Source organism: Sardina pilchardus, chromosome 2, assembly GCF_963854185.1.
Source record: "Sardina pilchardus chromosome 2, fSarPil1.1, whole genome shotgun sequence".
Classification (NCBI taxonomy): domain Eukaryota; kingdom Metazoa; phylum Chordata; class Actinopteri; order Clupeiformes; family Clupeidae; genus Sardina; species Sardina pilchardus.
Genome location: NC_084995.1, coordinates 13,236,062 through 13,250,374, shown reverse-complemented (window position 1 = coordinate 13,250,374; position 14,313 = coordinate 13,236,062). Strand labels below are relative to the sequence as shown.

The following is a 14,313-nucleotide window of genomic DNA, read 5'->3' as shown; positions in this document are numbered from 1 at the left end:
GCAATGAGCAAGGAACTGATGCTGACTTGCCACAGCATCGTGTCACCAACAGACACCTGTGCTGCATCAACAATAAATGTTACAAGATGCAAATTCTGCCACTTGGGACTAATTCTTCCTGTTACCATGTACCAGTTTATATGCACACAGAACACATTCTGTTAGCGTTTACTTTGCTGTACAAGGCTGAAAGGTCATCCATTGGTCCGACGTCACCTCACCTCTGACATCACACCACCCTCTGGCAGATCTGTGTAGTCTTGTGTGGTTGACTGTACACTGCCTCCTGCTGGCTGTGGAGTGTTACAGCAGTGGCAGGAATCTAATCAGAAACAAATGATTGGCCATGCACCTCCAGTTAACAATATAGTGGGATGCATCATTTAGTGCACCAAGGTAAGAGCATAGCTGCCTGGTTAATAGCATGTGTAGCACATGGTGTTTATTTCTCTTTTAATACAAATTTAAGAAAATGTTGCTGCAAGCAACAATACTTGGGATAGTTTGTGTAGACATTACAAGGTCTGAGGTCTACTGCACATGTTTATTTCTGGACTGAAAAAAGTGATGGAGCTTGACAATCAACAGTACAAGTATTATAAATACATGTCTGGTTTCAATCTGTTTCACATTTTGAGCTTCAGGCAAGCAAACTAACAAAGTAAACAAGAAACCTGTGTACTGTGGAACACTAAACCTATCAACAACTCTGGATATGTGAGCCACATTCAGCCAGACTGGAAGAGAAAAAAAAATACAATGTCAGTCTCCACTCTTGAAAGTGCTTTGTGCTGACAGCAGACCTCAACAAGAACATTTTAGTAATACAGCATATTGATTGTTATATACTTTTATATCATATTTTATATACAGATGCATCTAAAAAAATGTATGTATATATATATATAATGGAAAAGCCCATTGCCCTGCCCAAACTGATAAGGGAAGGCCAGCGTTTTGACTTGGAGCTCATCTCAGGTAGGCATTTCTGTATTACAAATTCTTTATTCAGAGATTCTGGATTTTTGAAATCCATGAGCTGTAAATCGCAATAATTAGATTATTAAAAAAAAAGTTTCGTAGTATTTCACTTAATGTGTAATGTATATCTTGATAAAAGTGACATATCATATCTATTCTACTCTAATGTGCTTTATGAATACTGTCTTAGTGGCAAATAAACATTACATTATATTAGCAGGTACATTTGTTATTAAAAAATATAATGGAATAATTTGGCGTATTGTGCTATCTGTTACACTGTTTGTCAATAGTATGAGCCCATGTGTCTCATGTGCACCGGTGTCATGTCAACAATGAAAATAACATTTTCTGCATAGCAAATGGCCCACACATGTTTGAAACAGTCCAGAAACCTATAGGCCAGATGAAATGTTGAAAGGCATGGGTCATCATCACCAGTATAAGTTTAGGCTGGAATGTGATTTCAAATAAGCCCCAGGTCCTCATAGACTATATCTGGGGTAGGTTGTCCATGGTGGGGTAGTCTATGTCTGGTTTGGGAAAGTTTTGGTGGTTTGTTAACCTGGACACTAAGGGTCTTAGGAAGCTTTGGGGGTTTGTTGACTTTGCTGTACAAGGCTGAAGGGTCATCCATTGGCTTGTTCTCTGTCAGCCCGCCTCTGACACCACTTTGTGACACATCTGTTTCTGGGTTTGCAGCCTTGTGTGGCTCGCTGTACACTGCCTCCGGCTGGCTTTGGAGTGGAAATGCAACGTCAGGCATCTTATCGGAAACCTCAGAGTACACTGGCTCAGCATCATCATCACAGCGATCAGGGTCCAGGGGCGGGCACACACAGTTCACAGGGCTGGAGTACACCGGCTCGGAGGTCTCGCTGAGGACAATGGTGGGAGGAGGGGCGGAGGGTTGGTCTGGTCTCATGGGGTAAGGAGTTATGATGGCATCCATTGGCTCAGCATACACTATCTCAGGTGAGTCGGGGGGTTCTAAGGCATTTGACAACATGGGCTTGGAGAAGCTGATCACGGTGGCTGGATCCGTATAAATTGGCTCGCCCGCCCCAACACTGTTAATTGAATTGGACACAACCCTGGAGCTGGAGTCGCTTGACACCCCAGCCAGGGCGGCGGCGGCACTGTTGGGTATGCTGGGCAGGGGTGAGTTGGGCCTACGCTTGACTCCTGCCAGAGCACTGGACCTCTGCTCCTGCACTGCTGTCTCAATGCGGCTGAAGATGTCGTCTCCCTGCCGGGTCTCAAAGGTGAACGCTCCTGGACCCGACTCACAGCGCCGGCCAGCTTCTATCAAAAAGACCATCTGAACACAGGGACCAACAGAAATATGGGTCAAATATTGTGTATTGAAAAATAAATGACTCCATTGAATAATAAATGACTCCACTGTTTAACAACACATTTTTCAAAGAAGTAAAGCACAGGGATGCAAATCCTGCACATATAACTCCAAAATTATATTAATACCATTATCATTCTTTGGGATAACAATGTTATCACCCAAAGGCTGCATCTCATTGCTTAAAAGGTAAGACTCTATCCTCGACAAAGACACCCTGAATGGCTTTCCCTTTTAATCCAATAACGTGCCACCCAAAGCTAATGACCTCATCCCATGATGCTGACCTTGTCTCTACCGTAACGACGCAACAGGTTGTAGGGCCACTCCAGCACTGTCCTGTGGCTCTCCAGATCCTTGAGCACCAGACACTCTGCACCAGCCTGGAGCCAGTACGCCCCCTTTAGGCCACAACGAGCAGATGCCTCAGTTGTCTGGACGTTCACTCTGAACTCAGATACTGAGGGAACAACACAAGCATACTGTTAGTTACGCTGTTGTTGCTGTGTGATAATATTGTTATTAATCTGGGAATTGTACCAACAATTGGCTACTGGAGGCTACCCCAGTTCTTAGGCCACTAACACTACCACTGCCTCAGCACTCTCAGTTTGCTTTCGTTACTCAGAGTGCTTCTAAAATGGAATCAGAGTCAAATATAGAATGCTGCTGAAGTTAAAACATCGGGACAGACACTCACTCTCATCTGTGGAAACGTAGATTTGATTTTCTTCCATCTGAAGCTTCTGATTCTGGACATCTCCATTTCCAGTGTCCATCTGAGAGAGACAGAAACAGAAAGAGGGAGGCATAGAGAGAGAGAGAGAGAGAGAGAGAGAGAGAGAGAGAGAGAGAGATCATGAGAGAGATTACAGGTGGTAGGATAATACTATAACAGAAAGATATTTTACCTCTGTGATAGATAAGGGAGTATCAAGCACTCAAATACATGTATCAACAAGAAGCCTTACTTTCGGTAGGTGAGGCATCTGTTTGAGAAATAAGCAGTGATTCACAGTTTCATCCTTCACACACACACATCTGCTTGGACTCACCGGGAAGGCAATCTGGCACATCCTCTCCACCCAGTCGGCACAGCTGTCCCTCTCAGCGGCAAACACCAGCCGGCGTTCCCCTGTCTCCACACAGAAAGCGGCCATGTTGTCTCCGGGGCAAGCCTCGGCGTGGGGGGGCAGCTGCACCACACTCACACATTCGGCCAGCCGCACCACGCGTCGCTCTGGGTGCCTGGATCGCACCACCGCTGACAGCTTATCGCCACCGCCGTCCGCGTCCGACATCTCCAGTCGGGCCACTCCCCGCCGGCTGGAGGGGTACAGCACCAGCCACATCCTCCTCCACTTCTACAGGTACACATAAAGAAAGATGGGAAGACACAAAGAAATGGTTAGAAACAGGGAAAAAAAACAAGAATAACGCGCTCAACACCTGAATTTAAACTGGACTGGATGCTGAATCCGGAGGCCCCGAAGGGACCTTTGTAGGATTGGAATTATTTTTTAGATGGGAATAGGTGTAACTATATTTTCAGAACTCCTTTTGAATTCCCACACAATAGCCTACTGCTGACTTTGTGAAACATATTGTGAGGGAACAAGAAACAATGCAAAACTATTATGAGGAAACTCTAGGCCTAAAAGTTCAAGAAAATAAATTCCCACCTCAATCACAAAATTCCCATCATGTCTCTTTGAGGGCTTCGTGGAATCCTTCCTACTCTTAGTCTTAATGAATGTTATGTTTTTGAATCAAGGACAGCACTCATCAGTAATTTTGACTTTGCTTACAGCTACAGCAGACCAGATCGCTACAGCAATTTCACATTTTAGGACAATTGAAAATGTTTTAAAGTTGGCTAGGCTACTGTATAATGAGTGCAGTCCTTGCTTAAAAAACATCATATTCTCAGACAGATGGTCAAAAGTGCTCTGTAGGCTACTTGCAAAAGGTGGGACAGTGTAGTTTACTTGTGCTCATTCACTGCTGCTTTTGGAGGCATTGTCTACTTCTAAAATAACCTGGGCCTAGCACCTCCATAGTCTAAAATAACCTATTGGCCTACTGTATTATCTTGCAGAATAAACATTATTCAAACAATCTGCCTGGCCTTGCAAATGTGTTTGTGAGAGAAGTAGGGAGGGGTTGGGAGCCTTGGAATGTCTGCAGCAGTGCAACCATGAGTGAGCTCCTGCCCAAACATGCAGGGCTCTACTTTTTACCATGCAGATATCTTTTACAGCAGGAACATTTGACATGCCAAGGCAAATAGAAAGGCTGAGCGATTTTCAAATAAACGTTTTACTTATAGGTTCCTGATAACAAATAATATTTAACTAAAAAACAATAACTTATTTAACGGTGGTAAATCATTTACTATCAATGTTAGAAAGATTAACTGACAACATCTAAATGTTACAACACAACAGCTTAATTGCGCTCTAGAATCATAATAATCTTCAGCAGTCGGAGTCAAATAGCATATGCATAGCCTGTTACAGAATAATAATGATTTTTAAAAAGTTGGCTAATGACACGTTTAATACAACAACGGTAGATATATTTACCTCGTCATGTTTCTGGTGCTGTAAGTAGACTTCTCCTCGTTTTACGTGCGTGTCCATTAACTTTATTCTATGTTTACCTGGATCACAGAGCCTTATTAACTTCAATGATGTCGCTGACCAATGATGTCCATAACTCCGTAACGAGAAGTCTATCTATCTTTCGGACGTGTTGTTATGAAATGTAGGGATCTCACATCGAACAGAAACTGATTTTGTGCAACACCTGAGAGGTTTAGTGTGCGCCCAGCCCAACGGACACACCTCTTCGCCATGATGTCACCATTTAAGAGGAAGTTGTCCCAGAAGTAGATTACGTCAAGCAAAATTACTCAACACTTTAGTGATATTGCCAAAGTGCTATAGGTCGTGTGTTGTTTGCGTGGGTGCATTTGTGAATTGTCTTTGGTGTGACTGAATGATCACGAGTGAGCTCCGAAACCATGCTCCAAACCAGCAAGAACAACAGGAACTTGACACTAATGTGGGATGTAGGCTAGGCCTATAGGAATAGTGTAGGCGTACTGTAGGCTATGGCTGTGTGTCTGCCTGCCTATTTTTTTTTATATGGTAGCGCATATGTGTCTGCTTTTCTGATTGTAGCCCTTATTTGTTGTTGTTGTTTTGTATTTTGTTTGACCCCTTTCCCTTCAATGTTTTAGTCCATGTGCTGTTAGTCCCCTTCCATCCTAAGGGCCACAATGGAGACAAGCCTTTGGGCTTTATTGTGTTTTTTTAATATCCTTTTGAACACTTGATAAAGTTGAACAATAAAGTTTCAATCAATCAATGTATCATTAAAGATGTAGAAATGAGTAGATAAGATAATAAAAATGCTTTTTGATTTAGATGCTATCCCGAAGCCCCTTTAGATAAAAACAATGCTTTTACATTGATTCTTGTGTAGTCTATTTGCCTTGTGTTGATACATGTATTGGGGGTGTCTGGTCCTCCCTTATTGATCATACATGTAGTCTATTGTTGGTGTGGACAGCTCATGGACACCAAGCAGTCCTTATTCATCAGCACTTGTGTTGCTTACATGGTTGTGTTTTGTCGTTTCCCTGGTTGCGGTCCCATGGCCTCAGCATCATCAAACCAGCAACAGAATACATTCTCTAAACACACCTATGTGTCATACAATGCAAATTGCGCCTTTCCCTTAATAAAAACACACCTTATACCAAGATATTAGTCACAGTGCTGCCTCCCTCCCTTCCTCGGCTTGGTTGATACAGATCATGATTGACGTACAAAATAACTCAAATATCAAATAGTGACACTGATAATGGTAGCTGATTTTTAAAAGGCTCAGATCAGTCTTTCGTTTTCTGCTGAGTACGTGTCATATGAACCAAAATGTTTGTAAACTAAGCTTTAGAGCTTGTTTCTTAAAACAATGAGTCACTCAGTAGTAAGTTGAGCTTACCCACCCATGGCAGAGCCCCAGAAATGTTGGTACAAAGAGCCCGAAACACTCATGAAGAGGGAACCTGCTCTTTTCTTTATTTACATATACCTTTTCATACATATTTTGCTTTTGCTAGTTGCACACACTGTTTTACACTACACACAGGACTCAAAAAAGAGAAGGACAAAAAAAAAAAAAACCCTTTGAAGCTGCCGGCCACTGCAGTCAGGTCCTCTGGTCTAGCTGCTTTATGTGAGTTATTAAACCTTTTCACCTCCCATTCACCTGAATATAATCTCATCTCAAGTATGACTCTCTTAAATAGGAGGAAAACAGGAAATATAAACACTGAGCTGGAATAACTTTCTATAACACGATCATAATGGTGGATACCACATAATTGCTTCTCAGTGATCAAGAAAACGCCACACATAACTGTCTGGATAGCTAGTCACCTCTTGCACAAATCCATTGGGAAAGTTATACTGATTTCTGACAAGGAAAAATAAAATAAAATAAAAAACTTCCAGGAGAGTGTCCATGGCGCCTGTTCCCCTTAAGAAAAATAAAGACGGAAAAAATACCAGCGGTATAACGATCAAAACCCACCCCACTTGGTGGGTGGATGTATGAAATGTATGAAAGTGTGGCCGCCAGAATCCTCTGAGTCTCTATGGGGTCAAGGGATGAGCCCCTAGTATTTCATGCCTGGGACAAACTCCTTCGCCTCGGGGTTCAAACTGCTCTTCCGCTGTTTAACAAGAGAGAGATTTGGGGGGAGGGGGTGACAGGGGAAGAACAGAGTTGTCAGTAATGAAGAACCAAGTATGTAATTATTTCTGTCAAGGAACAAATTTCACAATCTTTCACTTACTGCGATGTCTTCTGCATTCCGGTCATTGACCGACAAGCCATTCAGTTGCTGCTGCAGCTGGCCAATCCCTGACGGGAGGTCCCGTGCTGGGATGAACCAATCCTGATCCTCCTCCTCCAGCATCTCCTGGAAACAGCGCTCAATGAACTCCTGCTCCAGCAGCTCCTCCTCCACCTGGGGCACAGTGGACACAAAGACACGTCACCATGCTGCTGCTGCTGCTGCTGCTACTACAGAACATTTATTCAGCATATACCAATTAACATGTCAACAGGAATATTAACATAGGTCAACATTCTACCAAAGATCCTTAATTGCTACGAAGACAGACCAGTTATTAGTTTCAGGGTGGGCAGTTCTGAGTTCTCTCCATTATTGGTGGTGGGTGGCATTAGGAATATTTTTTACTTCAGGACATAACACACAGATAGATATTCTGTCACTATAATCACATTTATACATTTTCATGAGTCACATTTCTGATGGGTATATATTCTTAAGTGTTGACAACAGACATTAGAAAGATTAGAAAGTATTTCATTGGCAGAAGTGTTTGCAAGGCCTTCAAACCCACCTGGCGATTATATTCCTCTTCATTCTCCATCCACATGTACTCAGCGAAGGGATTGGCCTCTCCTTCCTTGTGGCCATTGACGACCCCTTCATTCTTCCCTGTGCTGCTACCGCCTAGCGGCGTCTTGGCCATTTCGGGACTGTTCATATCAGTAGGCTCTGTGTTGAAGAGTTGTACAATTAAAGATTTGTGATGAGGCAACTAATCATTTGAAAACTGGAGTAAAATTCCTTGTTTGTTTATGCAAATCTGGCCAATAAAGCAGATTCTGAAAAACAGGTAATGCTATTATGCATACATGTTTAATGTTAATGCCATCAATGTGTCTCTGTTTACATCAATTTAATTAATTACGATCATTAGTGCTATCAAAGACTAGGTGCCACTGCAAACATTCCTACCATACACAAAGTTGTCTGTTAATGCAATATTCGGAAGATCAGACCTTGTATCAAACAATATGCCACACAACTTCTTGTGCAGCACATCGTTCTTTCTACTATATTGCAATGCATTGCTAACTGGCCTACCTGCTTGACCATTACAGATTATTCAAAATGCAGTGGCACGTCTGGTCTTTAATAAGCCAAAGAGGACACAGTAACTCCACTATTTGTTACTCTTCATTTGCTTCCTGTTGCATGCCAGAATTAAATCCCTCATTCTGGCCCTCAGCCACGTCACACCTCCGATGAGGGTAGTTTGGGGATTTTCAGAGAGCGTTTAGAGACACATCTGGTTACCTTGTATCTAACTAATTATTAGGCTATTCATTCATTCCTGTATATGGTTATTGAGACGATTTTCTAGTATCTTGTACTAATTACTTATTAGCATATTTTCACTGAGACAGTATTATTCCATTATCATCTTTATTTTTTTTATTATTATTAAAATGGAATGTATATTGTTGATAGGTCGCTTTGGACAAACGCGCCTTCTAAGAACCATGACCATAAAACACACTGAACTGATGCAACAGAGGCTATTCATTTGAAAGCACCTTACGTCGTTGTAACAGCTGTAAGAAACCGAACTAAAATATTGCTTTAAACAAAACCCAAGTAATCTTAGGACAGACCTGCTTAATTAGCAGCTGGTGAATACCACAAGGGGCATTACAAAGGAGAAGTATGCCCGTTTCGAGCAACTTTGGCAAACAAGTTAGCAAGCTACCATGCTCTGTTGTTTCCAGCGATAACGCGTTCAGAGACCTGGAGCAACATTAGCTCTTATCAATTGATCTTGGTAGGTTCCTACATAGCTCGAACTAACATTAGAATTACAAACTACAAATGGGATCTTTGACGGCGATTACTTTTAAGAACTTGATCAATTTGTCAGCTAACGTCGTCGGTACAGCGGACCTTCTACCAGATCAAAATAAATGGACAAAGCCAATGCTTTAGCCACAGCTCACAAAAACGATTGATGCTAGGAATCACGATAGCTTGCTAGCACGCTAATGTTAGCTAGTAAGTCTGTGATGTGGTACCATGTGTGATACACTTGCGCGGAAACAAGCTAGAACTATGAATTGCTACGTTAGTGCATATAAACATGCAATGACGCACCAATTTACCATCCTACCTGGCATTTTCTTTATATGAGTTAAAATTTCGTAATTGCCACAGATGATCTCCACACCGTGAAGTGTCACAAGCTGACGTTTTGTTATTTGTGTCGCACGCACTCAGCTAACGTTATTTAGAGACGGCCATGTAGCAGCCAGTTTAAGCAGAAAAATGCGCGATCGCCCCCTAGCTTCTGACCTCCCGTCTGACTACGTCATGAGGCCTACTCTCTGGGCCTCATCACTCGACTCATTCCACTACGAAAAGTGGTGTAGGCCTGGTAGTGTTTGCTTTAAAAAATTACCCCTGAAAACGAATACTAAAAATACTAACTATCACTACATTTATATTAAATGACCTTTAGTGGCCCTTCTTTTTTAACCTGGCCCTGCCAACCTGGATTTTCTTGTCTGGACATGCATAGAAAAATGTGAGAATTAGCTTTATTGGCCAGAGGCCTCATTACTTGCGTAGATTAACAAGGGATTTTATTCAGTTAATCTTTCATATGGCAATATATGGACATAAATAGCTTGGACTTTCAAATATTTGTGTCAAACATTCAAAGCTGCATGCAAAATATTTGAACATTTCCCAAAGAAGATGCTACATATCTTCATATGCTAGATTCAATTGTTTATTTTCCAAATATATGGAGAACTTATGTGAATATGTGACTGGCATATTTGTAGTCTTCATATGCATAAATATCCATACTTATCACTTATTTTCCAAATATATGGAGAACTTTAAGTGTGAATATATTTGTTTAGCCTATGTCTTGGTGTCACGGGTAGGCCTGTGCTGGAGAGTGGTGACTACGTCACTCCGTTCTAGTCAGCCTGTGCCGATCAGTGGTGACTACGTCACTCCGTTCAACATCTTTTGTCAATGTTTTGTAAGTGGAGCACTTTGTTGCATGCACTTTGTGCATACAAAAATGCACTACAGATTATTCCAAATGACTTAATTTTACCTTAAAATGCCATTTTAAGTTGTGACTCCTTATTCTACATTGATGTTGTATTTTCTCTCGTTTGGTGGGTGTGTCAGAGCTGCTATATCCTATCAGCATCAATGTGTGGCCTGTGAAAATAAAAAGGCAATATCCACCTAAAGTTGTTTATTAAAGACGGAAGGAAAATTGATAATCATACTTGGAAAACATTTAGAAACGAAAGCAAAAATGGTCTTCTTAGATGGTATGGAAGAGCAACAGAGTGTTCAGTGTACCATGTTTGTGTTGAATGATGCGCTTTGCAACGTTTTGTCTGCCTTGAACTCAGCCCAAATGTTTTGTTGTGAATTGCACAAGCCAACCACAATGTTTTCAACATTTACATTTTTACAGAAATTAAATTAATCAAAGAAATCATCAAATTGGATGTTGAAAACACCTATAAGGTATCTTTGGTTATTATTCAAAAACAGAATATGGCATTTCTGCCTGATGGACAGTAAGTAAAAGGCTACCTTGTTATTGCTCTTTGTTTATTGACTGTGTAAATAAAAGTACTATTTTGAGTAGAACTATTGCATAAACCCAACAAGGGAAATCATACCATTTCCCTTAAAGCACTGGAACGGCGTTATGCTTTCTTTTCTGCCACTTTCCTAGAACTGCAACTATGATTTCAGTTGTGGATCTGGGTTGGATATATGCAGCCGAATACAGAGAAGACAGGTCATGAACAGACAGACGCTTCAGACATACAGCTTCGACTACAGTAGCTCAACTTCTAACTACTCGATATTAGTTTCAATTTCAATTTAATTTCACTTATAGAGCGCCAAAACATTACACATGTCTCATGGCGCTTTACCCAGTGAGCATTCAGAGAGAGCCCATGAGCAAGTTGAGTTGGAGGTACATGGGAAGAAACCTCGAGCCAGTCCACAACTCAAGGGCCTAACCCATCTGCCTAGGGTCTGTAAAGGTTATTCTTATTCTAGGTATTCATCTACACTAACCTCAGCACCAGCTATTCATCTGTGGTGTTCAATTTAACAAAAAAAACCTTTATTGTGTAGTTTGGTTACCACAAGTGCAATTAATGAAATATCATGAGATGTTCCAGTCCTGCTGGAAACATTTGGACTATTTCATAATTAGGTTTGTCATTCTTCCTGCTGGTTTGCACGTATACTGGAGCCACTGCTGATACAGAGGAACATTTGGTGGTCAAAGTAATTTGACAGTTGGCCTATTAAATACTGGCAAACAAGTAACAGTAAGCAAGTGTCGTTTTTTGCAAATTAATCACAGATGCGTAAGAAATAATAGTGGTTATAAACATATTGGATTAAATCAGTTTTAAAAATGGCCAAGTTTATCACTGGAAGACACAGAAGACATAGCTTTACAGTAGGCCTACTATCTGATTGGTGTAAAATGTATATTGAAAACACAATATAACTGATGTTGAAAATAAATATAGTTCAATCATATGACTGCAGTTTTACAATAGAATATTCATTTTTAGCTCAATTCACGAGACTCTGTATCATGTCTTTCTTTTGTGCATGGCAGTTTCCCCATTTTCTGTAAGCACAAGAGAGGCTGGACAAATCCACACAGAGCAAACACAAATGTGTTAATTATGTCAACTGTGCAAATCCAGTCGTCTTCAGAAAACCTTCCAGAGAGACCCATAACAGTGACAATGATATGGTCACAGAAAGTAATAGCCAGAATGACCATGATGGTTTTGAAAGCGCTTCTCTTCATGACATTCATGCGATCCTTCTGTTCCTCACCTTCTCCTGGGCTGGGGCGTTTCAGAGCCCATAGCACTGACAGACTACAGAATACATCTATGGACAGCAAGATGACAAACAGAATAGCAAAGTCGCGTATCAGGAAGTGGGGTGTATAAACGATCTCTGCTGCAGTAAATCCCCCTATCACCATTCCAACCAGGGCAGTACAGGCCATCTTGTTTCTCAGGGTCTTGTACCTCAGGTAGATGAGAGGATGCACCACTGCCAGATACCAGAGATGGGAGTAAGTCACACATATGCAAGTCTCAAGTAAGTCTCAAGTCTTAACCTTCAAGTCTCAAGCAAGTCCCAAGTCGTTTTTGTGAGGGTCGAGTCAAGTCAAGTCAAGTCATAGCTTAGGTCGAGTCAAGTCAAGTCAAGTCATAGCTTAGGTCAAGCAAGTTACAAGTCAAGTCATATAATAAGCTGGAAGACAACCGTCTTAAAACTTGAAGAGACGGCAGCCTAAGTTTTATGTAGCCCTCCTTTGCACAAAAGGGCTAACAAATAGAAGAAGGGGATATAAGGCTAAAAAATAATTATAAATGCTCACTAGGACCAGCAGGATCAGAATGACTAGGAACAACTACAGGGCCTGGTGTACCAAACAATAATTACCAGACAGAGTAGGCTACTCAGTCATCAATCACTCAACTCTCTCATACTGTATGTTGTGAATGTGTGTGTGTGTGTGTGTGTGTGTGTGTGTGTGTGTGTGTGTGTGTGTGTGTGTGTGTGAGAGAGAGAGAGGGAGAGTGAGTGTATGTGTGTTTAGCTCATGTTTTCATTGCATAATAATATATAGGCTATATACTACGATTTACTCTTGAAAGTGGCCCATTTCTCATTTATGTCATACATCTCTCATATACTTTTACATACATTTACAGTAGGCTAATAGGGTTTGTGCATGTTGTTTGGCTGTTATACTTTATATGATTTAATAAAAATAAAAGCAGCTATAGCGCTAACAAACTAACAGCTACATTGATGTGGTAGACCAGGGATGGGCAACTTTCATGACTAAGAGGGCCACAATTTTTTATCATCACCATCAGAGGGCGAAATGTGGCTGCGCACTTTCGCACATCTGACATGAGAGAAGCTACAAAATAATTCTGAATAAGAATTAAATGTATATAACATATATTTATTTATTTTTTCATGCTCAAATGCATTTTTAATAGGCCTATACATTCCCTAACGACAAATACAAGTATTTTACAGCTTCCCCTCGACATTATCGAGAATGTCAACAATTAGGCTATGTGCGTCGGGACAAAGACTGTTTCAAAGTTTTTCTCTCCAATGTGAAATCAATGTGAAACTAAGTCAACATGATAAAACTTAATGTGGTGCAAACAGTAAGCTCTTGTCACGTTTTACTGATGGAGATGGGATGTTAGCTGCCAGCTAACGTTAGATTAAAAATAATGTGAAGTTAGCTAGAGACATTTCTTACTTTTCTTTGTGTAGTCGGAAATGGCGGATAACATTTGACGTGGTGCTGGATGTGTCGGATATTTTTGCGCTGCACACCTTGCACTCGGCGAATCGTTTCTTTTGTTGAGTTGAATAGTCTTTAAATCCAAATGTTATGATTTTGGGAACACTGGCTGCTGCAGTAGGCTAGCAGCAGAACTGGTGACAGCTTCCACCTTCTAAACCCCGACCACTCTACTGTAGATGGCGGGCGCGTCACCTAGCAGCTAGTAGAGAGGTTGCCAGGTTCGTCCACATGCAACAGGAAATATCCAATCGAAAATCGTTTTTATTATTATTATTCACCAATTAACCAAGACAGCAATGACTTGTCGAGTCATTGCATGCAAGTCTAAGTCAAGTCTCAAGTCATGAGTAGCAAGTCCAAGTCAAGTCAAGTCTTTTCTTACTGTTGATCAAGCAAGTCACAAGTCCTCAATCTGGCGACTTAAGTCTGACTCGAGTCAAGTCACTAGACTCGAGTCCCCCATCTCTGCCAGATACCGCTCCACGCAGATGAGACATTGGAAGAGTGGACGGGCAGAAAAAATGAAGGCGTAGGTGGGCAGCACCATATAGAGAAGGCAATGGTAGCGCGTAAACAAGTAGGCCGAGTTCCCAACAACGACAGTTAAAGAGAAGACTAGCTCGCACAGGGCCACATTCAAGGCGTAGAACTTGGAAACGATTGCATGTTGCGTCACAACCAGCCAGATGA

General features: G+C 41.4%; 2 protein-coding genes across 2 annotated transcripts; both read right to left on the bottom strand.

Moving 5' to 3' along the window:
• Nucleotides 1-500: 500 nt before the first annotated feature.
• dok1a (docking protein 1a) lies at nt 501-5,132 on the bottom strand. Its single transcript, XM_062519419.1, has 5 exons — nt 4,924-5,132; nt 3,394-3,702; nt 3,039-3,117; nt 2,626-2,798; nt 501-2,302 (listed from the first exon to the last, which is right to left on the bottom strand). The coding sequence occupies exons 1-5, from the start codon at nt 4,978-4,980 to the stop codon at nt 1,448-1,450; spliced, it is 1,473 nt and encodes a 490-aa protein (XP_062375403.1). The 5' UTR covers nt 4,981-5,132; the 3' UTR covers nt 501-1,447.
• Nucleotides 5,133-6,403: 1,271 nt separating this feature from the next.
• On the bottom strand, nt 6,404-9,509 carry paip2b (poly(A) binding protein interacting protein 2B). The gene is made up of 4 exons (XM_062519406.1): nt 9,370-9,509; nt 7,780-7,937; nt 7,206-7,379; nt 6,404-7,082 (listed from the first exon to the last, which is right to left on the bottom strand). Exons 1-4 carry the CDS (start codon nt 9,374-9,376, stop codon nt 7,026-7,028), a joined length of 396 nt encoding a protein of 131 aa, XP_062375390.1. The 5' UTR covers nt 9,377-9,509; the 3' UTR covers nt 6,404-7,025.
• Nucleotides 9,510-14,313: the final 4,804 nt, after the last annotated feature.

What these genes read in the sequence shown, in the direction of transcription:
- dok1a (XM_062519419.1), bottom strand. Translation starts at nt 4,980, where the DNA reads ATGGACACGCACGTAAAACGAGGAGAAGTCTACTTACAGCACCAGAAA. An exon ending in TGTGCCAGATTGCCTTCCCG is followed by an intron (nt 3,118 to 3,393) that starts GTGAGTCCAAGC and finishes TGTCTCTCTCAG; the next exon opens with ATGGACACTGGAAATGGAGA. An exon ending in GTCGTTACGGTAGAGACAAG is followed by an intron (nt 2,303 to 2,625) that starts GTCAGCATCATG and finishes CCCTGTGTTCAG; the next exon opens with ATGGTCTTTTTGATAGAAGC.
- paip2b (XM_062519406.1), bottom strand. An exon ending in AAGAGGAATATAATCGCCAG is followed by an intron (nt 7,380 to 7,779) that starts GTGGGTTTGAAG and finishes ACTGTGCCCCAG; the next exon opens with GTGGAGGAGGAGCTGCTGGA. An exon ending in GGAATGCAGAAGACATCGCA is followed by an intron (nt 7,083 to 7,205) that starts GTAAGTGAAAGA and finishes CTTGTTAAACAG; the next exon opens with CGGAAGAGCAGTTTGAACCC.